Below are 27,395 nucleotides of genomic sequence, written 5' to 3' on the forward strand. Positions count from 1 at the left end.
GCTCCTCTGTCCTCCACTCATTACCTATATTAATGACACCTGTTTGAACTTATCAGTATAAAAGACACCTGTCCACAACCTCAAACAGTCATACTCTAAACTCCACTATGGCCAAGACCAAAGAGCTGTCAAAGGACAGCAGAAACAAAATTGTAGACCTGCACCAGGCTGGGAAGACTGAATCTGCAATAGGTAAGCAGCTTGGTGTGAAGAAATCAACTGTGGGAGCAATTATTAGAAAATGGAAGACATACAAGACCACTGATAATCTCCCTCGATCTGGGGCTCCACGCAAGATCTCACCCCGTGGGGTCAAAATGATCACAAGAACGATGAGCAAAAATCCCAGAACCACATGTGGGGACCTAGTGAATGACCTGCAGAGAGCTGGGACCAAAGTAACAAAGGCTACCATCAGTAACACACTACGCCGCCAGGGACTCAAATCCTGCAGTGCTAGACGTGTCCCCCTGCTTAAGCCAGTACATGTCCAGGCCCGTCTGAAGTTTGCTAGAGAGCATTTGGATGATCCAGAAGAGGATTGGAAGAATGTCATATGGTCAGATGAAACCAAAATAGAACTTTTTGGTAAAAACTCAACTTGTTGTGTTTGGAGGAGAAAGAATGCTGAGTTGCATCCAAAGAACACCATGCCTATTGTGAAGCATGGGGGTGGAAACATCATGCTTTGGGGCTGTTTTTCTGCAAAGGGACCAGGACGACTGATCTGTGTAAAGGAAAGAATGAATGGGGCCATGTATCGTGAGATTTTGAGTGAAAACCTCCTTCCATCAGCAAGGGCATTGAAGATGAAACGTGGCTGGGTCTTTCAGCATGACAATGATTTCAAACACACCACCCGGGCAACGAAGGAGTGGCTTCATAAGAAGCATTTCAAGGTCCTGGAGTGGCCTAGCCAGTCTCCAGATCTCAACCCCATAGAAAATCTTTGAGGGAGTTGAAAGTCCGTGTTGCCCAGCAACAGCCCCAAGACATCACTGCTCTAGAGGAGATCTGCATGGAGGAATGGGCCAAAATACCAGCAACAGTGTGTGAAAACCTTGTGAAGACTTACAGAAAACGTTTGACCTCTGTCATTGCCAACAAAGGGTATATAACAAAGTATTGAGATGAACTTTTGTTATTGACCAAATACTTATTTTCCACCATAATTTGTAAATAAATTCCTTAAAAATCAGGCAATGTGATTTTCTGGATTTTTTTTTCTCATTTTGTCTCTCATAGTTGAGGTATACCTATGATGAAAATTACAGGCCTCTCTCATATTTTTAAGTAGGAAAACTTGCACAATTGGTGACTGACTAAATACTTTTTTGCCCCACTGTATATAAAATCACTTTATTTTGCTTTCACTTAAGTTATTGAACTTATTTCAGTTTATTTTATTTATTCTTTTTTTCAGATTTTATCTTCTATTTTTAGACATGTTTACTACTTCTCTGATTCAGGAGCTTGGTAGCAAATTTGAATTTCCCTCCAGGGATTAATAAAGTGATTCTGATTCTGAATGGGGTGGGTTCAGGGCTGAGACTTGCTTATTTCTTTGTCCAGTTCACAGGTGATGGATTGCATGAAACAGTGTGATGGGATGAGAGCTAGAATCTTGTTGAGAAGGACTGAAAGTTCTGGATAATGTATCTGCCTTGGTGTTTTTGGAACTTGGACAGAAAGAAATTGAGAAATTGAACCGGATGAAGAATAATGCCCACCTGGCCTGCCTGGGGTTTAGCCTCTTGGCCTTTCAGAGATACTCGAGGTTCTTGTGGTCTGTGAGGATGACGAAGGGATGTGTGGCTCCCTCCAACCAGTGCCGCCATTCTTCAAGGGCTAATTTAATAGTGAGGAGCTCTCTGTTTCCCACATCATAATTCCTTTCTACTGAAATTAATTTTTAGAAAAAAAGGCTAGGGGGTGTAGCTTCAGTTTCTCCCCAAAGCATTGTGACAGGATGGCCCCTACCCCGGTGTTGGATGTTTCTACTTCCATGATGAAAGGCTTAGTGGGGTCAGGGTGTTGGAGTATGGGGGCTGAGGTGAATGCAAGCTTAAGTCAACCAAAGGCTTCCTCGGCCACAGAGCTCCACTGTAGGTGCTTGGGGCCCTTCTTCAACAGTGCAGTTAGGGGAGCTGCTAGAGAGCTGCAACCTCGAATGAACCGGTGATAAAAGTTCACAAAGCCTTGGAATCACTGGCGCTCCTTTACAGACTTGGGTGTAGGCCAGGACGTGACGGCCGCTACCTTGGAGGACTCCATGCACACTCCTTCAGCACTAATGATATAGCCAAGGAAGGAAATCTTGTTTAGATGAAACTCACACTTCTCTGCCTTTACATAGAGGTTGTTCTCTAACAGTTGCTTGAAAATGGTTCTGATGTGTTTCTGGTGACTCTGGACATCTGAAGAGTACATCGGGATATTGTTGATCTAGGCAATGACACATTTGCTCAGCATGTCCCATAGCACATCGTTGATGAAGCACTGGAACATGCTGGGTGCCGAAGAAAGGCCATATGGCATGACCCGGTACTCGAAGTGCCCCGTGGTCATGCTGAAGGCCGTCTTCCATTCATCACCCCTCCTTATTTGGATCAGGTTGTATGCACTTCATAGATCAAGTTTTGAAAATATCTTAGCAGATCAAAGCTGTTCAAGAGCTGCTGGAACCAGAAGAAGAAGATAAGGATACTTTACGGTGACCTGGTTTAAACCTCTGTAGTCGATGCAAGGTCTCAGTCCACCTCCTTGTTTCTCAACAAAAAAGAAACCAGCCGATGTGGGTGACTTGGAAGGCCGGATGTATCCATGTTTAAGAGCGTCCTGAATATATTCCTCCATGGCCACCTGTTCTTTTTGGGACAAGGGATAAATATGACCATGTAGAGGAGACATATCTGGCAGTAAGTCGATCAAACAATCGTATGGCCTGTGAGGAGGTAACCCGCAGGCCTTCCTCTTACTGAAGACTTCTGCAAGGTCTAAGTAGCAATCTGGAATATTGTCTATGGAGTCGGATTGGGGGCTCTCTACAGAGGTAGAAGCTACTCTGATCTGAGGGAGAGGGAGGCAGATCTGGAAGCATGTGGGTGACCATTTGAAGAATTTCCTTGTTTTGCCATGAAATCAATGGATCATGTAGCTGCAGCCAGGGATAGCCGAGGATGATGTCATGATCGACAGTGGTGGTTACATAGAGTGATATGAATTATTTGTGTAAAGCCCCTATTTGAATCTGCACTGGTTGTGTGCAGTGGTGACCAGTCCATCACCTATGGGTCCTCCATCGATGGTCTTGATACTGAGTGTGCTATGCAGGGGGATGGTAGGTAGGTCGAGGTTCTGCACGATGGCACTACTGATGAAGCTCCCCTCTGCCCCGAATCAACAAAAGCAGATAAGACATGAGTGGAGGACCCTACCCTGAGTAGGACTGGAATGGTAAAGGATATAGAACTGAATTTTCCCTCCAGACTTGTGGAGCTTACAGGCCTCTGTTGGGGTCTCTCGGGCTGGTCATACGGGACACTGCCATATGCTATGCTCAGGGCTCCTACAGTAGAAAGATAGCCCCTCCTTGCACCACCTAGCATGTTCGGCGCAGGTTAGATGGGTGCATGAGACCTCCATGGGTGAGCCATCCTCCATAGACTGGGCTGATTTTGTATTGAAGTGGATAGATGGTTGGTGCTTTAACAATTGGTCGAGTCGAATAACTAAGTCAATGAGGGAGTCCAGAGTGAGGTTCTCATCTCTACAAGCCAGCTCACTAACAATCTCTGGACGTAGGCCTTGGTGAAAGGCTGCTTTTAGTACCAGATCGTTCCACCCACTGGCAGCTGCTAGTGTCCTGAATTCCAAGGCATATTCAGCAACACTTCTGGAGCCTTGGGAAGTGGCGAGAAGACTCTCTCCAACCTCTATCCCTTCTGGTTCATGATCAAACACCCTTTTAAACATGGTGATTAATTGTTCATAGGACTTGGTTTGCTCATGCCCCTTATTACAAACTGTGGTGGCCCAGCAAAGTGCTTTGCCCGAGAGAACAGATATAAATTTTGCAATCTTGTGCTCCTCTGATAAATGCAGCATGGTCGAAAAAAACATAGAACATTGCAGTAAAAAACCCTTACATGTGATGACATCTCCAGCAAACTTCTCTGGAGTGGAGAGTTGAAGCACTGGGGTAGGAGGAGGCTTGGAGCATGCTAGGAGGGCCTGCAATATCACAGATGTGAATTGCGTCATCCGAATGTTGAGGTCGGTGAGCATCTGTTGATGTTCTCCTAGCAAACACCCCTGTGCGTTAAGAGCAGTCTGTTTAGGACCTTCCGCTACATCCATTACAGCAAGTATCCTGTGAGGGTGCAGACACTTACTGATGTATGCGCAGAGGAAGCAGATAAGCAGACTGTCAACAAAGCTAAAACGTGTGACTGAAATTGGTGTCAGTAAACTAGCAAGGGTCAGGTGATCGGTGAACAACATGACGTGGAAAAGACAAAGAGCAAAAAGGGAGAGGAAATAGCAAAAGGTCAGGAAACACTAGAGACAGTCAGAAAAGATACAAGGCTCAGTATATACTGAAATGGCAAGACGATACTTTGCACTGGAGTTGTGTGAATGAGTGGCTTAAATAGCGGAAGTGGTGATTAAGGAAATGCGTGACAGCTGTAGTTCAGTAGGCTGGGGACAGAGGGCGCTGTGTGTCATGGGAGTTGTAGTCCTGAGTGTTTGTAGTCTGCTCCTTCACACTGAGATTACTGACATCCATAACCAAAAGAAAGTAGTTACTGAGTTAAAAACATTCTGTGGAGCTGCATTCCATGTTCTCAGCCTGCTATGTTGAAGCATCTATATTTAATGTTTATTAAATGTAGGATTACAGCTTCATCCATTGAAACACATGCATTATTCAATAAAGTCTATAAAAATGTCCATATGTACAGATGTAGCACATGGAGCTTTGTTTGGAGCTGCCTGAGGTGGGTGGACATGGCACTGTCTCACCACATGGCTGAGGAAACAGTAATTTTCAGGGCACCTTCATTGTTCTTTTTATCAGGGCCATCGGCATCTGAACTGCTGTCAATTGTATACACAAAGTTTTGCATGTGCACAGAGAAATTTGCAGGTGACCTCTACAGAAATAATATTACATGGCAGCATAAAGATGATAAGGCACAGGCAACATGAGAGCATTCATAAAGTAAATCACTCAGGTTTATGAGCAACTATAAGGTGTACATCAGGCAGCATATGAGTGGGAAAACCCTGGATGTGAAAGTTTGATTGATTGAAGAATTATTATAAACATCCATTTTAACATACTGAAAGCATGAGCAAGCTAGCTTCAAAAGTGCATAATAATATTGTAAATCCATACAGGACTGATACATGTTTAGGATTAACTTTCTGGCTTCTGAGTTGTTTGCAATGAGTCTTTTTTTCCGTGAGTGTTGGCGTTAATCACTAATCTTTTTAATTTTTTTTTCTAAAAATAATTTTCCAGTATCCTTTTCTTTTTTAATTGCACTTTCGCTTTCCTTTTTCCGCATTTTTTTTTGGAAGAACACCAAGACCGGAAGTTTTCTTTCTTTTATTCTTCTCCTCCTGCATAAAGGCCACAAGCGGAGGCCATCCACATTGGATCTGTTTAAGAAACCTTTATTTTAAGAAACCTTTATTCGTCACATGCACACTTGAAGCACAGTGAAATTCATCCTCTGCATTTAACCCATCTGAAGCAGTGAACACACGCACACACTCAGAGCAGTGGGCAGCCACACCAGAGCGCCCTGGGAGCAGTCAGGGGTCAGGTACCTTGCTCAAGGGCACCTCAGCCCAAGGCCGCCCCACGTCAACCTAACTGCATGTCTTTGGATTGTGGGGGAAACCGGAGCACCCAGAGGAAACCCACGCAGACAACATGCAAACTCCACACAGAAAGGCCCTCGCTGGCCGCTGGGTTCGAACCCGGAACCTTCTTGCTGTGAGGCGACCGTGCTAACCACTACACCACCGTGCCGCCCCAATAATATCAACATAATATCAACAGATCCTTGATTAAGGTACGTGAATCCTTTCATCATGGCACACCTTCAGCTTGTTCAGTGTGCTGAGTGCAGGATTAAGGTATGTGAATCCTTTCATCATGGCACACCTTCAGCTTTTTAGTGTGCTGAGTGCAAGATGTTTAGTCATTCTTCCTCCATCACTAGTGATAGCTTTATTTGTGATAAGTGCAGATTAGTTAGCTCTCTGATGGAGAAGACTGCAGTTTTAGAAGCACATATCCAGACTTTAGAGAAGGTTAGTGAGAATGAGAACAGTGTAGTTTCTGCAGGAGAAAGTCTGGATGCCCTAGGTGGAGTTAGCAATCCCCCAACTCTGGCATTAGAGCCCTCACAGCGGGACAAATGGGTGACAACTCGGTGGCATAAGCATAGAGCCAAAGCTACCACTGAGGCTCGCCCACTGTATCACCACTCCTCTCTGCTTCACGTGTTGAACAGGTTTGCTGTCCTTAGTGATGCACCCGCTGAAAAACCTGAAAGAGCTCTGGTTATAGGAGATAGAGGTCTGCGCGGGACAGAATTTTCAGTCCCGCTCCTGCCCGCGCCTGCCATATTTTGTCCCACTCCCGCCCGCAAATCCCGCATGATGCAGACGTTCGCGTTATTTCTCACGAAAGTTCTTGTCATTGGCTTGGGGAATTAAACATGCTGAGCTTAGCTGAGCGCTCCACTGACGGATCCTTCACCTAGCGCACATAGCGAGGGTGCACGTTGCCAGGAGGCATGCGCAAACACCTACCAAAATCTACAGTGGATATTAAGAATATTGTACATTGCACATAGCTTATATGTCACTCCTCACAGTTACACTCTAGGAAATACAAGTAGGCCTATAAGAAATTAATATAATTTAAAGACACAGCGTGATGGTGCCCCGCCCCCTACTTTGAGTGGATTTGAGTATAAATATCTACAGCTCATGTTCAGGGGTGCATCTGATTTCAGGACTCTTGACTTTTTAAAGGAAAATGTACCTCTTTTTAAAGCAGCACTTACTTCTGAAGCACTGTGAGCTTCACTAGAGGAGCTCTGCTCTTCTGCCATGATCGGAGATCTCAAACATGGAAGAGCGGAAAGGAATCGGAAACGTACGCGAGATTAGACCACATCCGCAAATTTAGGCATCTTAAAATGTTTTTATTAATGCCAAATAAAATATCCAGCATAAATTATATATGATAGACATAAATTAATAATTTATAAATTTTATTTTAAACACGTTTTTAGTTAGCGGGACTGCAGCTTATCACCTCTCCTGCCCGCTCCCGCATTGTGCACTCCCCCTCCCGCCCATGTCCGCAATGAGCTTTCAAAATTTGTCCCGCGCCGCACTGCTTTGCGTCGGGTCCCGCAGGTCCCGCGGGACTCCCGCGGGAGTGTAGGGCTCTAATCATACAGCACATGAAATTAGCTCAGCCTTTCGGAGCACCAGCAGCTTTAGTCAGGTGTATACCGGGAGCCAGGTTGCTAGACATAGCAGGTAATCTTAGGGTCCTAGGTAAGCACAGGGCCTCAAAGGTAGTTATCCATGTAGGAGCGAATGATATATACCTTCGTCAGTCTGAGGTTACGAAGAGTAACTTTGTAGAGCTGTTTGAATTAGTGAAGGCAATGTCTGATCCTGTAGTATGCTCTGGCCCCATCCCAATGCAGTGTGGTGATATAGCTTATAGCAGGTTTTGGTCACTGAACTGCTGGTTGTCCAGGTGGTGCTCCAAAAACAGTGTGGGCTTTATAGATAATGAGACTAATTTTGAGGGCACTGCTGGCCTGTTAGGCCCATCCAACTTGGGAAGGTGCTGCTCTCATTTCTTGCATAGTCTCAGAACAGGTCTAGTTAAATTCTGACAATCCAGAGCCAAGGCCAAGGAGCAGATGAACAGGCTAAACCGACTGTCTGCTAGCTGCACAGAGTTGTCACTCAGCGTCCACTACATCGAGACTGTGTCTGTTCCCCAAGCTAAACAAAAAAGTAGAAATACTCAGAGTTTGTTCCAGTAACCTAATCAATATAAAATTAGATCATACTGAAAGTACAGCCACTGCCAGCACCTTTAATCTAAAGGTAGGGCTATTACAGTCGGAGGAAAATGTTTGTACACCCTTTGGAATTTTTTACATTTCTGCCTAAATTGGTCATAAAACATCGCCTGAACTCTCCAGCAATCTTAAGAATGAACAAACAGTGTCTGCTTGAACTAAAACCACTCAAACAATTACATGTTATCATATTTTTATTGGCCATAAGATGGAAATATTGACAGGATAGGGAGGCATAAGTAAGTACACCCTTAGCTAAGGCTCATCCAAGAGCTAATTAGACTAATTAGATGATTAAACAATTTGACTAAGGTGTGAGCCAACCTGATGTCCAATCACTGAGGTGTGTTGTAAGCTACCCACCCCACTGGAAAACCAGTTAAAAGGTGTGTTTTGATGAGAGGCATGTTCTGTGCATCAAGCCTTGCTCAAAGGAGCTGTCTGAAGACTTAAGACACAAAATAATTGATTTGTATAGAGCTAAAAAGGGTTACAAAACCATCTCTAAGACCCTTGGTGTTCATGTTTCTACAATTAGAAAAATTTTGTATAAATGGAGACAATTTGGAATGGTTGTTACTCTGCCAAGGAGTGGCCGCCCTGCAAAGATCACTCCAAAGGCACTGCGAGTCATCATCAATGAGGTAAAAAAGAATCCAAGAGTGTCCGCTGAAGACTTGAGGAAATCACTGAAACATGCAGACATCTCTGTGGACACATCTACTATAAGAAAGACACTGAACAAGAATGGGATTCATGGGAGAAGGCCATGGAGGAAGCCATTGCTGTCCAGAAAGAACATTTCTGCTCGTTTGGAGTTCGCAAAAAAGCATTTGGATGCTCCTCAGCGCCACTGGAAAAACATATTGTGGTCTGATGAAACCACAGTTGAATTGTTTGGGGGGAACACACCACATCATGTGTGGAGGAAAGTCGGTACAGCACACCATCAGCAAAACCTCATCCCCACCGTCAAGTATGGCGGCGGTAGCATCATGGTGTGGGGGTGCTTTGCTGCCTCTTGGCCTGGACAACTGGCTATAATCAATGGGAAAATGAATTCTCAAGTATATCAAGATATTTTGCAGAAAAACCTGAGGCAATCTGTCAAAAAGTTGAAACTCAAGGGAGGATGGGTCCTGCAACAGGACAATGACCCTAAACACAGAAGCAGGTTGACATTAGAATGGTTTCAGAAGAACAAAATTCACATTCTGGAATGGCCCAGTCAAAGCCCTGACCTCAATCCAATCGAGATGTTGTGGCATGACCTCAAGAAAGCCATCCATTCCAGGCATCCCAGGAATCTTGCTGAATTGCAACAGTTTTGCAAAGAGGAATGGTGCAAGATTTCTCCTGATTGTTGTGCCCATCTAGTCTGCAACTACAGGAAACATCTGGTTGAAGTTCTTGCAGCCAGAGGAGGGTCAACCAGCTACTAAATCAAAGGGTGTACTTACTTATGCCTCCCTATCCTGTGAATAATTCCATCTTATGGTCAATAAAAATATGATAAAACGCAAATGTTTGGGTGGTTTTAGTTCAAGCAGACACTGTTTGTTCATTCTTAAGATTGCTGGAGAGTTCAGATGATGTTTTATGACCAATTTAGGCAGAAATGTAAAAAATTCCAAAGGGTGTACAAACATTTTCCTCCGACTGTAAATATTAGATCTCTTACATCTAAAGCATTAATGGATAATGAACTTATTACTGATCAGGAGTTTAATGTATTGTGTTTAACAGAAACAAGGATTAAGCCAAATGAATATAGCATTAAATGAAGCGAGTCCTCCTAGACACAGTTATATACACCAGCCTCGGCTAACTGGCAGAGGAGGAGGCGTCGCGGTTATTTATAATGATTATCTAGGTGTAACACACAAACCAGGTTATAAATTTAATACATTTCAAGTTCTTCATACTAATATGATGTATGTAGCCTCGAAAAATAAGTCTACCCAGTTAATTCCATTACTTATTATTTACAGGCCCCTGGGGCCATATTCTGAGTTTCTTTCTGAATTTGCAGATTTTATCTCAGACCTGGTTATTTCCTTAGACAGAGCTTTAGTTGTCGGAGATTTTAATATTCACTTCGATAACCCAGAAGACCCTTTGAAAACAGCATTTGTGTCCATTTTAGATTCAGTAGGGGTTAATCAGAATGTCATAGGACCGACCCATAATGGTGGTCACACTCTCGATCTAATACTAACAGAGAAAATATAATCACACTTCCACAGTCTGAAGTTAACTCAGATCATTATCTCTTCTCATTCAAAATATGTCTGAGTAATAATATATGCACCTCACCATGCTACTGTATTAAACGTACATTCATGTCAACTACTGTACAGATCTTTATAAATGATCTCCCAGAGTTATCAACTTTGATTGGGTCACTGTCAGCCCCTGCAGAACTTGATCAGGCAACTGAATGCTTAGTCAACGTTCCACTATACTTTAGATAATATAGCTCCTCTTAAAAGGAAAATGATCAGAGAGAAAAAATTAGCATCCTGGTATAACGATGACACTCACATGTTAAAACAGACCACTTGAAAATTGGAATGTAAATGGCATCAAACAAAATTGGTAGTGTTCAAATTAGCTTGGAAGGAGAGCTTCCTGAAGTATACAAAAGCTCTTAGATCAACATATCTCTCAACATATCTCTCCTCCCTAATAGAAGATAACAAAAATAATCCTATATTCCTATTTAATACTGTAGCAAAATTAACCAGGAAAAATACCACTACAGACACATGCACACCTGCAGTATGTAGTAGCAATGACTTCATGAATTTTTTCAATGACAAAATTGAAAATCTCATCTCATTATCTGTAGCTGCTTGATCCTTCTACAGGGTCGCAGGCAAGCTGGAGCCTATCCCAGCTGACTACAGGCGAAAGGCAGGGTACACCCTGGACAAGTCGCCAGGTCATCACAGGGCTGACACATAGACACAGACAACCATTCACACTCACATTCACACATACGGTCAATTTAGAGTCACCAGTTAACCTAACCTGCATGTCTTTGGACTGTGGGGGAAACCAGAGCACCCAGAGGAAACCCACGCGGACACGGGGAGAACATGCAAACTCCGCATAGAAAGGCCCTCATCGGCCACGGGGCTCGAACCCGGACCTTCTTGCTGTGAAGCGACAGCGCTAACCACTACACCACCGTGCCGCCAAAATTGAAAATATCTGACAAAAAATTCAAACTACTAATTTAAGGTCATACAATTTAAGTGACCCTGTAGTTAACAATATAACTGTATCAGATCAGCAATGAGAATGTTTTACTCCCCTCAGAGAAATCAAACTAATTTCATTAATCTCCGCATCAAAATCCTCAAATTGTTTACTAGATCCCTTACCTACACATCTATCCAAACACATAATGCCTGAAGTAATTGAACTGCTTCTAAAAATAATAAACTCTTCTCTTAGGATTGGCTATGTGCCCAAATCCTTTAAACTAGCAGTTATCAAACCCCTGATTAAAAAAACCTGACCTTGATCCCTGTCAGCTGTCCAATTATTGGCCAATATCAAACCTCCCCTTTATCTCCAAGATCCTCGAAAAAGCTGTAGCACAACAGTTATGCTCATATTTACATAGGAATAACATCCATGAAATGTATTAGTCAGGATTTAGTACAGAGACAGCACTGGTAAAAGTAGTAAATGACCTACTGTTGGCGTCTGATCAGGGCTGTCTCTCGCTGCTTGTGTTGCTTGACCTTAGTGCAGCATTTGATACCACTGATCATTCCTTTCTTCTGGATAATCTAGAAAATGTTATGGGAGTTAAAGGAATGGCCCTCTCCTTGCTCAGGTCTTATTTAACTGATTGCTATCAGTATGTTGATGTAAATGGTGATTTTTCTAGACAAACTGAGGTAAAGTTTGGTGTTCCACAAGGTTCTGTCTTGGGTCCACTGCTTTTTTCTTTATATATGTTACCTCTGGGTGATATTATTCATAAACATTGTATTAGTTTCCACTGTTATGCTGATGAGACAGTTGTATGTTTCTGCAAAACCAGATGAGAGACACCAACTTAATAGAATTGAGGAATGTGTAAAGGACATTAGACACTGGATGCTTATTAACGTCCTTCTGCTTAACCCTGACAAGACTGAAGTACTTGTACTAGGACCACATGCAGCTAGAAGTAAGTTTTCTGATTACATAGTAACTCTGGATGGCCTTTCTGTTTCTTCGCGTGCAGCAGTAAAAGACCTCGGGGTGATTATTGACCCCAGACTTTCATTTGAAACTCATATTGATAACATTACCCAGATAGCTTTCTTTCATCTCAGAAATAATGCTAAGATAAGAAATTTAATGTCACTACACGATGCAGAAAAACTAGTTCATGCTTTCGTTACCTCCAGGTTGGATTATTGTAATGCCTTACTGTCTGGATGTTCCAATAAGTGCATCAACAAGCTCCAGTTAGTTCAAAATGCAGCAGCAAGAGTCCTTACTAGAACTAGAAAATATGACCACATCACCCCTGTCTTATCCACACTGCATTGGCTCCCAATCAAATTTTGTATTGTTTATAAAATCCTACTATTGACCTTTAAGGCACTGAATGGTCTCGTGCCACAGTACCTGAGTGAACTTCTGGTCCTTTATGACCCACCATGCCGACTTAGATCAAAAGATGCAGGCTATCTGCTGGTACCTCGTATAGTGAAGGCTACATCAGGGGGCAGAGCCTTTTCTTACAAAGCCCCACAGTTATGGAACAGTCTTCCAAGTAATGTTCGGGAATCAGACAGTCTCAGCATTTAAGTCTAGGCTGAAAACATATTTGTTTAGTCAAGCCTTTTGTTAATAGTGTTTATGAGGTAAAAGAGTAGATCTGGAGGGTCCTCAGGCATAGAGTGTTTTGGTAAATCAGGATGTATGGATGCTGTCAGTCTCCCTCTTGCTTGCTAACTTGAGTTTGTTGACGGTGTAGTGGTTGCTGCCGATGTCCCAGGGCACCCTCATGCCCGTGTTACCTTCTGGCTCTCCTCTTTTAGTTTTGCTGTCATAGTTAGTTTTGCTGGAGTCCCTGCTTGCACGCAGCGCAAAATGTCCTTACTCATCAGGTGACATTGGGCATACCTAACAACCTGTATTTTCTCCCCTCCCCCCATCCCTCTGAGTTACATGTCAATCCTGAGATTGAGATGCTGACCTCCTCTGCTCCTCGGACCTGCCTGATCCATCCTGATGCCCTACGTCTAGTTGGAGTCTCATCACGTCGCTCCTGTGGAGGATGGCCCCATATGGACAGTTGAAAGTCACACTTGGAAGATGCTCTGGACTCTTACAGTAATGCTTTTATGGCTGAGGACTACAGTTGACTTGCTAACTTTAGGACTGCAGTTGTCATGAACAGTTTTGCACTCAAGTTCCCATCAATGAAGAGTTATAACATCAACAAAACTGACTTCATGCTAAAACTGTTAATGTTATAATCACGTTGTCTGTTATCACCCAAATAAGCATGGGTTCCCTTTTGAGTCTGGTTCCTCTTGAGGTTTCTTCCTCATGTCATCTGAGGGAGTTTTTCCTTGCCACCATCGCCACAAGCTTGCTCATTGGGGATAGATGAGGGATAAAATTAGTTCATGTTTAAAGTCATTTAAATTCTGTAAAGCTGCTTTGTGACAATGTCTATTGTTAAAAATGTTATAAAAATAAACTTGACTATTATGTGTATAGTGTGATCATAGCAGGAAAGAGTTCCCCTCCCTGACTCTCCCTGTTTAGTTCTGCATGAAAGGAGCTCCTCAAAATTCTCAGACAAAATAATCAATTCTGCACACACTTCAGAGGCGAAAAGCTTATTTAATTATTGCTGTTTAACAAGAGGAAGTTCCACTGTCCCCAGGGATCAACTATCCTCATCACACTTCTAAACACTGCAGGTTATGTGCACATTCATACAGTGGTGCTTGAAAGTTTGTGAACCCTTTGGAAGTTTCTATATTTCTGCATAAATATGATCTAAAACATCAGATTTTCACACAAGTCCGAAAAGTAGATAAAGGGAACCCAGTTAAACAAATGAGACAAAAATATTATACTTGATTATTTATTTATTGAGGAAAATGATCCAATATTACATATCTGTGAATGGCAAAAGTATGTGAACCTCTAGGATTAGCAGTTAATTTGAAGGTGAAATTAGGGTCAGGTGTTTTCAATAAATGGGATGACAATCAGGTGTGAGTGGGCACCCTGTTTTATTTAAAGAACAGGGATCTATCAAAGTCTGATCTTCATAACATGTTTGTGGAAGTGTATCATGGCACGAACAAAGGATATTTCTGAGGACCTCAGAAAAAGCGTTGTTGATGCTCATCAGGCTGGAAAAGGTTACAAAACCATCTCTAAAGAGTTTGGACTCCACCAATCCACAGTCAGACAGATTGTGTACAAATGGAGGAAATTCAAGACCATTGTTACCCTCCCCAGGAGTGATCAACCAACAAAGATCACTCTAAGAGCAAGGCGTGTAATAGTTGGTGAGGTCACAAAGGACCCCAGGGTAACTTCTAAGCAACTGAAGGCCTCTCTCACATTGGTTAATGTTCATGAGTCCACCATCAGGAGAACACTGAACCATAATGGTGTGCATGGCAGGGTTGCAAGGAGAAAGCCACTGCTTTCCAAAAAGAACATTCCTGCTCGTCTGCAGTTTGCTAGATTATGGCAAGCCATCCTGGCCCAGATGCAGCAAAACAGGCCCAAACCATAATACTACCACCACCATGTTTCACAGATGGGATAAAGTTCTTATGCCATTAACATTAATTATGATCATGTGGACAAGCCACAAAGCTATTGGAAAAATGTTTTGTGGATGGATGAGACCAAAATAGAACTTATTTGGTTTAAATGAGAAGCATTATGTTTGGAGAAAGGAAAACACTAGATTCCAGCATAAGAACCTTATCCCATCTGTGAAACATGGTGGTTGTAGTATCATGGTTTGGGCCTGTTTTGCTGCACCTGGGCCAGGACGGCTTGCCATTATTGATGGAACAATGAATTCTGAATTATACCAGCGAATTCTAAGGGAAAATGTCAGGACATCTGTCCATGAACTGAATCTCAAGAGAAGCTAGGTCATGCAGCAAGACAATGACCCTAAGCGCACAAGTCGTTCTACCAAGGAATGGTTAAAGAAGAATAAAGTTAATGTTTTGGAATGGCTAAGTCAAAGTCCTGACCTTAATCCAATTGAAATGTTGTGGAAGGACCTGAAGCAAGTAGTTCATGTGAGAAAACCCACTAACATCCCAGAGCTGAAGCTGTTCTGTATGGAGGAATAGGCTAAAGTTCCTCCAAGCCAGTGTGCAGGACTGATCAACAGTTACCGGAAACGTTTAGTTGCAGTTATTGCTGCACAAGGGGGTCACACCAGATACTGAAAGCAAAGGTTCACATACTTTTGCCACTCACAGATATGTAATATTGGATCATTTTCCTCAATAAATAAATGACCAAGTATGATATTTTTGTCTCATTTGTTTACCTGGGTTCTCTTTATCTACTTTTACGACTTGTGTGAAAATCTGATGATGTTTTAGGTCATATTTATGCAGAAATATAGAAAATTCTAAAGGGTTCACAAACTTTCAAGCACCACTGTATGCCTGCATGAATGTGTCTGTGTGTATTTGTATTTATTTTTTAGAACAAAGTGTGGCCATTGTGTGTAATTCATCTCACTTCTGGCATCTCATCTCACTTCTGGCAGCAGGTGTTTTTTCTGAACCCATCAGACTCTTTAAATTGAGTTTAAAAATGAATATCTTCTCCAAAATCCTCAATCAAGACAAAAACATGTAGAGACCCTGGTTTACAAGGTTATATGGCTCCAATTCAGACAGAACTTTTTTAAGTTTGTGATCCACTGACATCAAGTTAATTATGGAAAGCACGATTCTCAGGGCCCTTCAGCTGAAATTTGTGGTGTATAGATGCAATTCCACAACACTCTGGGAAGCATTGTCCTTCTCTCATGTCATAAGTGACTTCATAAATGTCTCAGTAAGATGCTATATATTTCCATTATAAAACTAAACTGTAAAATCTGGTGGAATAATTTAGGTAGACCAGACAGATAAACAGATACACAACAGCATTCAATTCCATTCTTATATTCTTGCAAAACCTTTACTTTATGCATTCTTCAATAATCAGAAAGGAATGTCAAATCATTTTGTTTACGCAGTCCTCAACAAAGTACTCCAGACCTACCATAATCAAATCAAAACAAGCAACAAGTTGGAGACCTCTTTTCTTTTTGATTAACTCACATGCTTTAACCTCCTCACAAAAACACATTCGCACACATGCACACACTCACATGCGCACACACACAGACACACACAGAGTCATGTAATCATTGGTTGTGATTACAAAAAAAGTGTGCATTATGTAATTTATAATCAGTATCATATTGAAGTGGGGTTACATTTTCAAGGCTGAAAAACAGAAAAAAAAGGATCACCAACAGTCACAGAAAGCTCAAATAAAATGCAGAACATTTCCATTCTTCCAAATCAATCAGCAGAAGTACTTTGTTTCAGTAGCAAAACAAAAAGGGACTGACTGCTTTACTTTGAATGAATGTCACAGAGGGCCACAGAGGACCTGTAAAGCATGTACTGCTAGCGAACACAAAAATACATGGCAGAGGCTGACAAGACACACATGCAATGTTTTATTCTCTGCTTAATTCAAAACAGAAATCCCTCCATTATCTGTACCTCTTATCCATTGTGGTCACTGGTGAGTTGGAGTCAATCCTAGCTGAGTTCGTGTGAGAGGTGGGGTACACCCTCAGCATGTTGCCAAATTATCGTAAGGCTAACACACAGATGAACAACCATTCACAACTATGAGAAATTTAGAGTAGCCAGTTGACCTAATCCACATGTATTTCAGCTGTGTGAGGAAACCAGAGGACCCAGAGGGGACCCACACAGGCACAGGAAGAACATGCAAACTCTACACTGATAGGCCACAGTTGGCTGTGAGGTTCAAACCCAGAACATTCTCACTGTGAGGCAACAGTGCTAACCACTGCACCATCATGCCACCCAAAACAGGAATGTTCTGAATATTTTAAATTGTAGTAATACTGTCTTCTCAAATACAAAAATTAATACATCATACTACTTTGCAGAATTATAATTAACTTGTAAAAATACCCCAAATCCTCAGACTTACCTGTAGTGTGATGCAGGATTAAAGCAGGTTTTTGTGACATCAGTGATGTTCGGGTCACAGCAGTCACCCTGGTCATAGTTAAAATTATCCCAGTTACACTCAGGATCACAAACTTTGTTCCCTATTTTGTGATCAGGACAGCTGATGGTTTGCCTCCTGCAATAGCCTGCATCAAAACCAGTGAGTGTGTGGTTGCATTCTGGGTCACACTCCTCATCACCCACTTTACTGATGTCACAGTTAGCCAGGACCAGACGGTTGCGTAAGGAGGAGTTGTAGACATTGTGCACAGTGTGCTCCCAGGTGATGTTGTAGATGCGGAAAGCTTTGTTTAGATGCTGGTGCTGGAGGTTGATCTGGTGCTCTGTAACTGTTGGCCAGTGACCATCATCATCATATACATTAACCAATCTATAACGCACTGTCTTAGGCTTGCGGAAGGTCCATAAGTGGTTGTAATTTGTCACTACCTCAACATTGTCACAGATTGTCTGTCCACATGGAGGAGGAACTAGTGCAGTCTCCACAGAGCCACCAAGATTAGCTGTAAGTGTGCGGTCAGAAATCCCCACTTGGGGAAAGCTCCCATCTTTTACTGTCAGCCACTTCTGAGATGCATTTTCAAAGTTCTCGTAAATGACCAGCTGGGAAAGGTTATCATGGTGCACATGTTGAGGGCTCTGCATGTACTGGATGATCTTGTGTTGGGCCAGAGCTTCATTCCATAGGCTCAGGTGCTCCTGTGTCCCTCTGTAGTTGTGGTTGAGAGTATTCCCACCTATCATTAGCACCTTGCACTTTTTGGTAAGGGGGCTAAAGACCTCACCAGACTGCTCTCGGCTTACAGCCACTTGAGCGCCATTCAGGTAAAGCTTCATATGGAGGCCATTGTAGGTGACAGCCAGATGGTGCCAGTGGTTGGGGGAGTAGGGCGCATTGGAGATGACTGTGGTAACCTTGTGCGCTCGGTCTGTTTTGAGAGAGAAGAAGAAACGAGGGTCCCTTTTCCCTTGATCACTCACTGCTCTGATGCCTAGTAACCAGCCTCGATCACAGGATGCATAGAAGCATTTGTCAAAGAGTCCTAAATGGAAGAAGAGTAAAGTTAGACTCAGTTACACTCAGTCCTAATCACCCATAGAGCATGGCTACACAAATCTAATAGCACATTTTGATACAAATGCACTTAGAAACAGGGTTCTTAAATGATTTAAAAGTTTGCCCCTAATAAGTTTCTACTTGGAATCCTTTTGGATATGGATATAAAACTCTTAATGTTTCCTACAGAGGGCCAAACCAAAGAACTGCTAAGGGTTCAAGATTTAAATGTTTTGGGGGTTTTTTCTAAGAATTTACACAGTAAACATGCAGTAGTGCAATAAACATATATAAACTGTCAATTTCCTTGTCCAACAAATGGGATGTTAATTGCTTACCATATTAAACTGACACATGATCTTAAAAACATGGGCTATTATTTTCACTTTTACTATGTCCTGTGAAGAACAGTGTGAGACTGCATGTGTGCCAATGCAGCAATGTGAGGAATACCATGCAGTTCCCATGACTGAACTTTTTAAAACAGTGCAGTCCAAGGACTGCAAGCCTACAGCGAGGCATCTGCTAGCAATCAGACTCCAACACTGTGGCCTTGTGTCAACAGACCAAAGATTACATGAACTTTCGGTCTATTTCTTGAAATATGCCTCAGCAGTTGGGTTGGTTTGAAATAAAAAAAAAAACAGTCCTTTTTCAGCAAAGAACTTATTATGATAAGAGAAACCCTCTTTTCCTGTTTCATTTGGAAAATGTGTCTGTTAGTCTCAGGAAGGCAACATTTTCTTACATCCAGTGAGAATGTTTCTTTCATGGAGAAAAGTAAATGTAAATAAAAGGCAGTAATCCTGAATTACTGAGTTATCCTAATTCCCACTGAGCCAGTCAGCGGGAATTAGGATAACTACATATTAAATGTTAAATCTTCAACTGCCTGAATTGGATTGGACTAAACAAATTGCTATTGCAAAGATCTAAAAGTCAGTAAAGAGTCAAATGATGTAGCAGTTCTGTAAATGCAAAAGGTTAAATATACCATATGTATGAAAACATTAATAAAAGTGAATGTCAGTGTAAATTATGGTCCTTGGTGAATATAATAATTAATAGGATTGGCAGTTAACGAGGATAAGATAACAGTTGTTTAGAGCACATTTAAGAAATGGCCTCTTTGTGTCTACACTCAAAGAAATGAAACATGCATGTTGCTGGAGTTAAATAACTAGTTCATGTTAAATTTATTAAATATTGTCGTGTTTAACGATTAAATCAAGTGAGTTTTGTTTTAATAACCTAACAGTATTGGTTTTTATGATTATTAGACCTTACTGAGTTGGATTTATGTAATACAGTTGATTAAATTGCATTAAGGTTGTCCCAATGCGCTCTCCGTACTTTCTTGCACACGCTCAGTAAAAGACGGGGGGAGCAACGGCCATTTTTGTAGAATTCCAGCGCATGGTTCGGCTTGATGCAGATCAGTGTGAAGACATAATGGTTTTCTGTTACACATTTTGTTTGCATTGGTAATGCTGCCAAATGTTTTCTGTTTATAGATAGCCTAAGGTGTTTTTTTTAATGCACTTAAAGATGCCCGTGCACTTTACAACAAAGGCGAAGGCTTTTTTTTCTTTAAAGTAACTTGAATCACCTTTCTATTTTTTTGACATTGTAATCTGCCAAATGTTTAGTTTTTCAAATTGAAAGATGCACTTGGGCATGCACAAGTTTATTAAATAAATCCAACATAACTCTGTTCACCAAATGCAACATGACGTTAATTAAATCCAACATAACTGTTCACAAAATGCAACATGATGTTGTTAATTAAATCCAACATAACTTTGTCAGCTAAATCCAACATGGCTTTATTTAATACCGTCCATGCAACTTTGTGTAGTGAATCTAACATAACTCTGTTGAATAAACTCAACATAACTGTATTCAATACATCTAAATTAACAGAGTTTCGTGGGACCGGTTGCCATAACTCGGTTAAGTAAATCCAATGTTTTATTTTTTGAGTGTATTTAGGTGTTAATCAAACTACTTTCTATGACTACTTGCCACTGGTAATTTGAAAACAAATTCAAAATATAGCCCACCAAGATTTGGGATGCTGGAGTGTGACTCAGTTGTACTTCAGGGAGTTGCACTGGAGACAAAAAGAAGGATGGGTGGCTTTGTGACCCTCAGTTTAGTGCTGTGTACACAGTCTGCTCCTTCTCACTGTGTGAGGAATGTTCCCTCTTCTCATATAGCTGTGAGATGTATGTTTGTTAGAAGTAATTGTTTAAAAAAAAAAACCCTGTCAAATAAGCTATAAAGTTTTACTAGTGTAGTAGGGGGAAATGTCAGCTTTTGTTTGTTAGTGTGCATTGCAGACATGATTACACAAAGCACAACTAGCTTTTGCCACTAACCCTAACAAAATCATACATTTAATAAGCAAATATTTAAATGATGAATTTCTTACAGCAAGTCTAACAATTTCAAAAGCTAGTAAAAAGGAAATGTATGTGCATCTCCTCAACAGGGCAAGTTTTCCTCAAACAGCCTGAACTAGATGAAACATTGCTCATTTTAATGACCATTCCCTTTTTTCATTCTGACCACTAGCATTAGAAAAAGATCATTCACATTAAGAGAGAAGCCCCAGATTTGGGGCAGAAATGGGCACACAAGTGCCTGCAGCTTCCCTCACACTCCTCTGCTGCCTGCAAAAGCACTGCCAGCTACTATAAAAATAAATTGTGTCATAAAAGTGAGGAAATTACAATCTGCAAAATCCTGGAATGAGACCACTAAGTGGCAAATAAGAAACAGGTAAAAATTATACCAGCTCCAAACTTTGCACGAGTATCAGTGGAGGCAAAAAAAAATGTGTCAGAGATGGACATATCAGTGAAGAGAGAATTGTATTTCCTTTCCTTTTGATAATAATACAATCTGAAGATTAAGGTTAGCATTTGAGTTAAATGACAGTTTCACACGAAAATGATCAAGCTTAGGTTCACAAGTGTGTTTCTTTGAAGTACATTACATCTCAGCACCATGGACAGAGCACAACGCAGTCAGTATTGCCAAATGAGAGACACAAGAAGCATTTTTGATTGAGAATAAGTCTTACACCTGGGCTTCCACACTGGATTTATAACTTATTATGATATGAAGCTATATGTTTAACATTGAAACTCATTATAAGCACACACACACACACACACACACACACACAAATTCCCTCTGATTTCAATATTATTTGTTTGTTCAAGAAAGCATAGAAATTCTGACAACTGTCCAGAAATCATTCAATATTGTTATATGCACTTTATAACCATGTATTATCTGGTCATATGCAAGTTCTCTATGCTGATTTATATACTTTAGAATACAAAATTGCATCATGGAAACTACATCTAAACTAATGTTTTATGATATGGCCACCTCTGTGACTGACCTTTGAAATGATTAAGTGAATAAGTAAGAGAGTAGAATAAATGTTCTACTATTTATACTGCATGTTTAAAGACAGGACACGATCTGCCACTTTCCTCTCTATGTGCACTTCTAGTGTATGGGATCTGATTCACTGGCTCCATTTGATGGTTTTTGTCATGAAAGTAACATCTTAATCTAAAGCAATAAAAAAAACACTTGATGAAAGGATGGACAAGGCACTAATTTTCCAGCTTAAGCCATCAAGAATGGCACTTTAAAACCACGCCTTCATAAAAGACTGTAATTTGCAAACAATGTGCTTCTGTCAGGCTGTGAATTACTGGCTTATGTCACAGCACAGGAAGGAAAAGAAAAATGAGAATGTGTAATGTGAAATGTAAGGCTACATCTATGAGATGTATTCAAACAATTTAACCTCTTAAATCCCCAGCCTCACTCTCCTACATATATTTCTGATTAGTTTCAGAGTATGTACTTCATAAGGTTTAAGAAAAATAATTGAATAAAATTTACAAATTTATAGTTTTATAGTGTTGGTGACATACTGCTTGATTTTAGTGCTGTTGGGGCACCTATTTTTTGTTTCTTGAAATCTGCTAAAATGAAAAAGCAAACATTCACAATTTTAAATGTCTACTCACTTCCATGGTATTGCATAAAACAAAATAAAATAATTATGTACATTGTTTAAATTATTTAAATTAAAATAAAATAATAATTAAAAAAAATTAACCCTCAATCCCTTTCATGCTTGTTAAATTGTTCTTTTATGTTAGGTTGCTAGGATGATCCACAATGATCCATTGTGCATTTAAAACATTAGTTTGATGCGCAAATATTTAGTAAATTTATTTTTTTTACTTTTTATATATGAAATATGTTGCAGTCTGACAATTTTGTTTGAGAGTCTGTTTAAGCTGGTTAAGAATCACTGAGTTTTGTATTTTAGCTGTTTTTCATTTCTGCTCTAATTAGAATCAGTATAATATTTTTGAATAACATATTAGAACTAAAAACTGTTTGGATTAATCAGTAGTAATAAATCTAAACACTCTCATAATGAGGGAAAACCTGTATGAATCAATTAACCATTTCACTCTTGTAACTCGTAGAAAACAAGAATAAAACGAAAAAAGAATCAAATGAATTCTTGACAAAAAGAAAGTAAATATGCATGTTTACATTAAAAAAAGAAAAGAAAAGACAACTAATTTGGCACCCATACTAAAACATCTTAATAAGTCATGAAGGCTATTTGGTAGGCTATAATTTGTAAAAAGTCTTGTTTTTATATCGCCATGCCAATAATTTATTTTATTACTGGTCCAAAAATTAAATAAGTGCCTCCATTTGTTGAATTTATAGGTTATTTAAGGAATCTAGCAAAGGTAACTTGATTTAGATTATTAATATCTGAACGAAGGGTTGGTGTAAACTCTAGACAGTTTGTTTTCATGCCGATCAGAGCTGGAGGCCAGCCTAGAGCTTATTATATAAGGGGCGGGGCTATATTACGTATCAAAGCGATGACGTCTTCCATACAGATTCAAAAAGACGAGCTACGATTTTAGCGGAATTTTGGCACCGGACGCTTCTTCGACGCAGCATCTTCAACTGTCAGCTATAAATATAAAGGTACTTAAAATTTAGGCTGTCCCATTTAAAGACTGGAGTATTCATGAACATTTTAATAACGAGCGGAAATAAAACCCCATTCACGATTAATGTCTCTCAGTTATACAGGCTTCACATTAAGTCTTAATTAAAGGTGTGAATAGCTTATAATTAAGAAGATGAATTGAGAAAGTTGTCATCGTGAATATGGTGGTGTTGTTTCGGGGCATGACGGTTTGAACTTGCGGTGGCCGTAAAAATAGAAATAGGCAGATATTTAGATGAAAAAGAAAACAAATCACAGTTTAGTATCAATAAAAGAAGCACAGAAGCCGTAAATGATAACCTGTCAAATACCACGAGTTTGTTTTTGTTGTTTTGTTTTGATTTCTTCACGTGGTGAAGAAAACAAAACAGAAAATGCACATAAATACATACAAAACAGAAAATGCACATACATACATATGCTCTGTAAAATAGGATAGGCAAATATAAATGCGCTAATGTCGGCTATATAAGGCGCGGTATTTCAAAGCTACCTTTGTTTGATAAATAGAAAATATAAATGATAAGAAAGGGCGTTAATTACTTATAGATTACAATTACATTTGTATTTATTTAGCTACGTGTTTTTACCAATAAACAACAGCTTGCATGTGTACAATGCAGTCTATATATCATCAGGATTACATCGGAATGTGGAAGGAGCAGTAAATCCAAGCAAACCTGCGATCACACTTGGAGAGCGCTGACCGCCCTCAGGTTTTATCCACATCTCCAGGGTGAAATTGCCGCGTGGGACCTCTACGCTCGGTTTAAGCCGCAGCTGATCTCCTCTGCCGGTGAAATAAACACTGTTGCGGCGGAGCGCTTTGCTCGCGCTTTCTCCGGGCTGACTAAAACGCGTGTGTAGACGGCCCACGCGCTGCTCCGTTTCGGACACAGAGCGCTTACCCCGCGGCAGCCGCGTGCCGCACGCTCCGGGCGAGACTCCCCCAGCCTCCCTCGCGCGCATCAAGTCTCTCTTCCGCCCCAGAGCGCTGCACTCACAGCCCAGACACAAGCTCAACACCAAGAGGCACGGCAACCAAGTACAAAACCGCAAAAGTTTCATTTTTCACGTGGCGCGAATAAAATATAACCTACACACACACACACACGCACACACACACACACACACACACACACACACACACACACACACACACACACACACACACATATACACATATATATGTTGTTTTCCCCCCTTAAATAGATTAGGTAAAAACAATGTCCTCCAGAAACAGCGCGTCTAAATGTTCTTCTCCTTCGGTGCTTCGTATATTTTAGGCTAACAAAAGCTTGTCAAGACAGCGGATCCAAACAGCGAGAAAGCGATGCTGTCTTACTTTTTTCCTTTATAATGTTAAGCCACGACCCCCCCCCCCCTTGCCCCCTCCTCCTTGCCCCTTTCAAAGACACTTCAGCACAGATTTTTTTTTTTTTTTTTTGGGGGGGGGGGGGGGGGGGGATGTTAATTCATCCAAGTGCTCCACCTTCCCAATTGAAGTGCCTATTAAAGTGCAGGCATGACTAATAATCAATGTAGGAGAGTTATCAAAATAATTTCCCTTTCAGGGCTCCTTTTCAGAACCTACATTTTACAGGAAATGCGCCTATTTCTTCAGCGTGTCACGCAGCTCGTGAAGCAGGGAAAAAAAGGCGCCAGTTATAGTAAAACATTCTTAAAAAGGAGGATGTAGAACCCGGGGGGCATCATCTTAATCTTAATTAAGGTTGATTTCAGCGAGGGTCAAGGATTTGGCTCGGGCAGTATAAGGTGGTGTAGGCTACTGATGCTCGAGCCTCTTACAGGAGCTCGCTGCTCAGAGAACATGAAATAATGAACAGATCTTTAAGTTAAGGGCGCTTGAGGTTAAGAGTCACGGGTGGCCTATGACCGCACCACTGATTTCCACCTCTGTGCGTCTCTGTGGGGAGGAAAAACAGCGCGCCGAGCGCCCCCTGGTGATTACACACCTAACAAACAAAGGGTGCAATCAACCCGCAGAATTTGAACGATTTTATTATATACATGAAGTCGTACGAAAAGCCTTGAAGCACTAGTGTCGCTCATTCCGCCTAACCATAACAGAACAATACATTAATAATGGCTTTGCCGCTATTCGATTCTTTCCAGTTACCTATTTAAGTGAATCAAATGAGGTTTGATTAATTTGATTCACCAAGAGCCGCATTTCGACCAGCACATAAGGCGTTCATGGTTTTATACAATCGTTTGTTCTATTTAACTCTATTTGTCTCGGGAAAAACGTCCTTTGTATGATAACGGAATCTAATCTATAACCACTTATACAATTCACAATCGAGCGTTTTACAAGGAAAAACAACAACTGATTAGCTAGAAACGGTGAGGAGAATGAATACCACAATGACCAATACATCCATTTGGGGGCTTCTCAGTTTCCTATTTCTAGTGCAAAGCTCTAAAAAGTTATTTGCTTTTCACACGGAATATCAGCAAGAGTTTGAACTGGGTGCACTGGTATTTTCAGTTGTTTTGATTTCACAGATTCAGACGGTCTCCTTGCAAACATATGACTTTACTGCAATTGAATATCAATAGGAAATTACTGCAAAAGGGTAAAGTAGGAAAACCTGTGGGGAGCCAATTTAGTGCCTCTTTAATTCTTAATCTCCTTATTTTGCTTTCAGTTACTTTCAATTTTATCTCCTTTGGTTCGGATGGGAAAAACAAGTATATAAATAAAGTACAAATCTGAGTTATGCTTGTACATAGTACATTATACTGTACATGCATTACTAAAATACATATTGTACATACTGTATATCCAAAAGAAGTACCTTACAACACACACACACACACACACACACACACACACACACACACACGATCCCACCAGGAGTTGTTGTCACACAACTAGCTTTAGTCATATCATTCTATTATTTACATGGTTCTGTGCCCTTCTATAGATCTTTTGCTCTCATTTATTATTTAGAAATAGCAAATTATTAAGATTTAAAGCAAAATTTAAAAAGCAATGGAAAACTCCATTATTTAGTGCTCACATTATTTCAAATTCATACAATGTTTAATTGTCAAATCCGATTGGCCAGAAGGTGTTGATTATTTCTGTGTAAAAGCACAGCTCTGACAGTATTGCCAGCTGAATGGCAAATCATAGCCAGATGTTAATGTGCTTGTGTTATTATTGTATAGTAACAGCTAACTCCAAGGTGCTCATATTAGACACTTTTATAATTTATGTCTAACGATAATAGTTTGTTTTTCTTTTTTAAAGGAATGTCACACAATTACACAAACAAAACAAAACAAACAACCCTCCATTTAACCACTGCTAAAGTGAAGTTTTCAGTAAGTGTATCATACTAGCCCTTTTCTTTTAAGTTTTCTGCTATTGGGAACTTTTCAGGGCAGAGGACTTTGCATTTTGGGGGTTTGTCAATGAAATGAAAAGCTGCATTTTATTTTTCTGATTAATTCTATTTCAAAAGAGAAAAAGAGAGAGAAGCTGGTGAGAAAACAACTGTTTACGTAACAATAGCAATATAAGAAATGTGGTAATGAGAAATGTTTTTTGTACTTTCCATAACATTAAACACTATAAATGGATGAAAAGTATGGTGTTGCTATTTAATAAATAAAGACATAATTGTAATCATTGGATAATTTATGTGGTATAAGGATAAAGCACACAAGGACACAATTTTATTGGAAAATAATGAATGACAAGTTGATGTGATAAGACCTTGAAATTGATTATCTTGGGTCTCTCCAATAATACTTCATGGTGGCAGTGAAAATTCTGGACTCAAAGACAGGCTTTC

The 27,395-nt window shown here is 40.6% G+C and overlaps 1 protein-coding gene across 5 annotated transcripts in view; it reads right to left on the minus strand.

Annotated features, from left to right (window-relative positions):
* The window catches only part of pappab (pregnancy-associated plasma protein A, pappalysin 1b), a 303,242-nt gene extending 278,565 nt beyond the window's left edge, over positions 1–24,677 (minus strand). For all 5 annotated transcript variants that reach the window (XM_060906902.1, XM_060906903.1, XM_060906904.1 and 2 more), the window contains exons 1-2: positions 24,249–24,677; positions 17,394–18,477 (exon numbers count right to left, since the gene is read on the minus strand). In XM_060906902.1, coding sequence (XP_060762885.1) covers positions 17,394–18,477; positions 24,249–24,636 — 1,472 coding nt within the window. In that variant the 5' untranslated portion in view covers positions 24,637–24,677. The remainder of the gene's footprint in view (positions 1–17,393; positions 18,478–24,248) is intronic.
* Positions 24,678–27,395: the final 2,718 nt, after the last annotated feature.

This window comes from Neoarius graeffei, chromosome 24, assembly GCF_027579695.1.
Source record: "Neoarius graeffei isolate fNeoGra1 chromosome 24, fNeoGra1.pri, whole genome shotgun sequence".
NCBI lineage: Eukaryota > Metazoa > Chordata > Actinopteri > Siluriformes > Ariidae > Neoarius > Neoarius graeffei.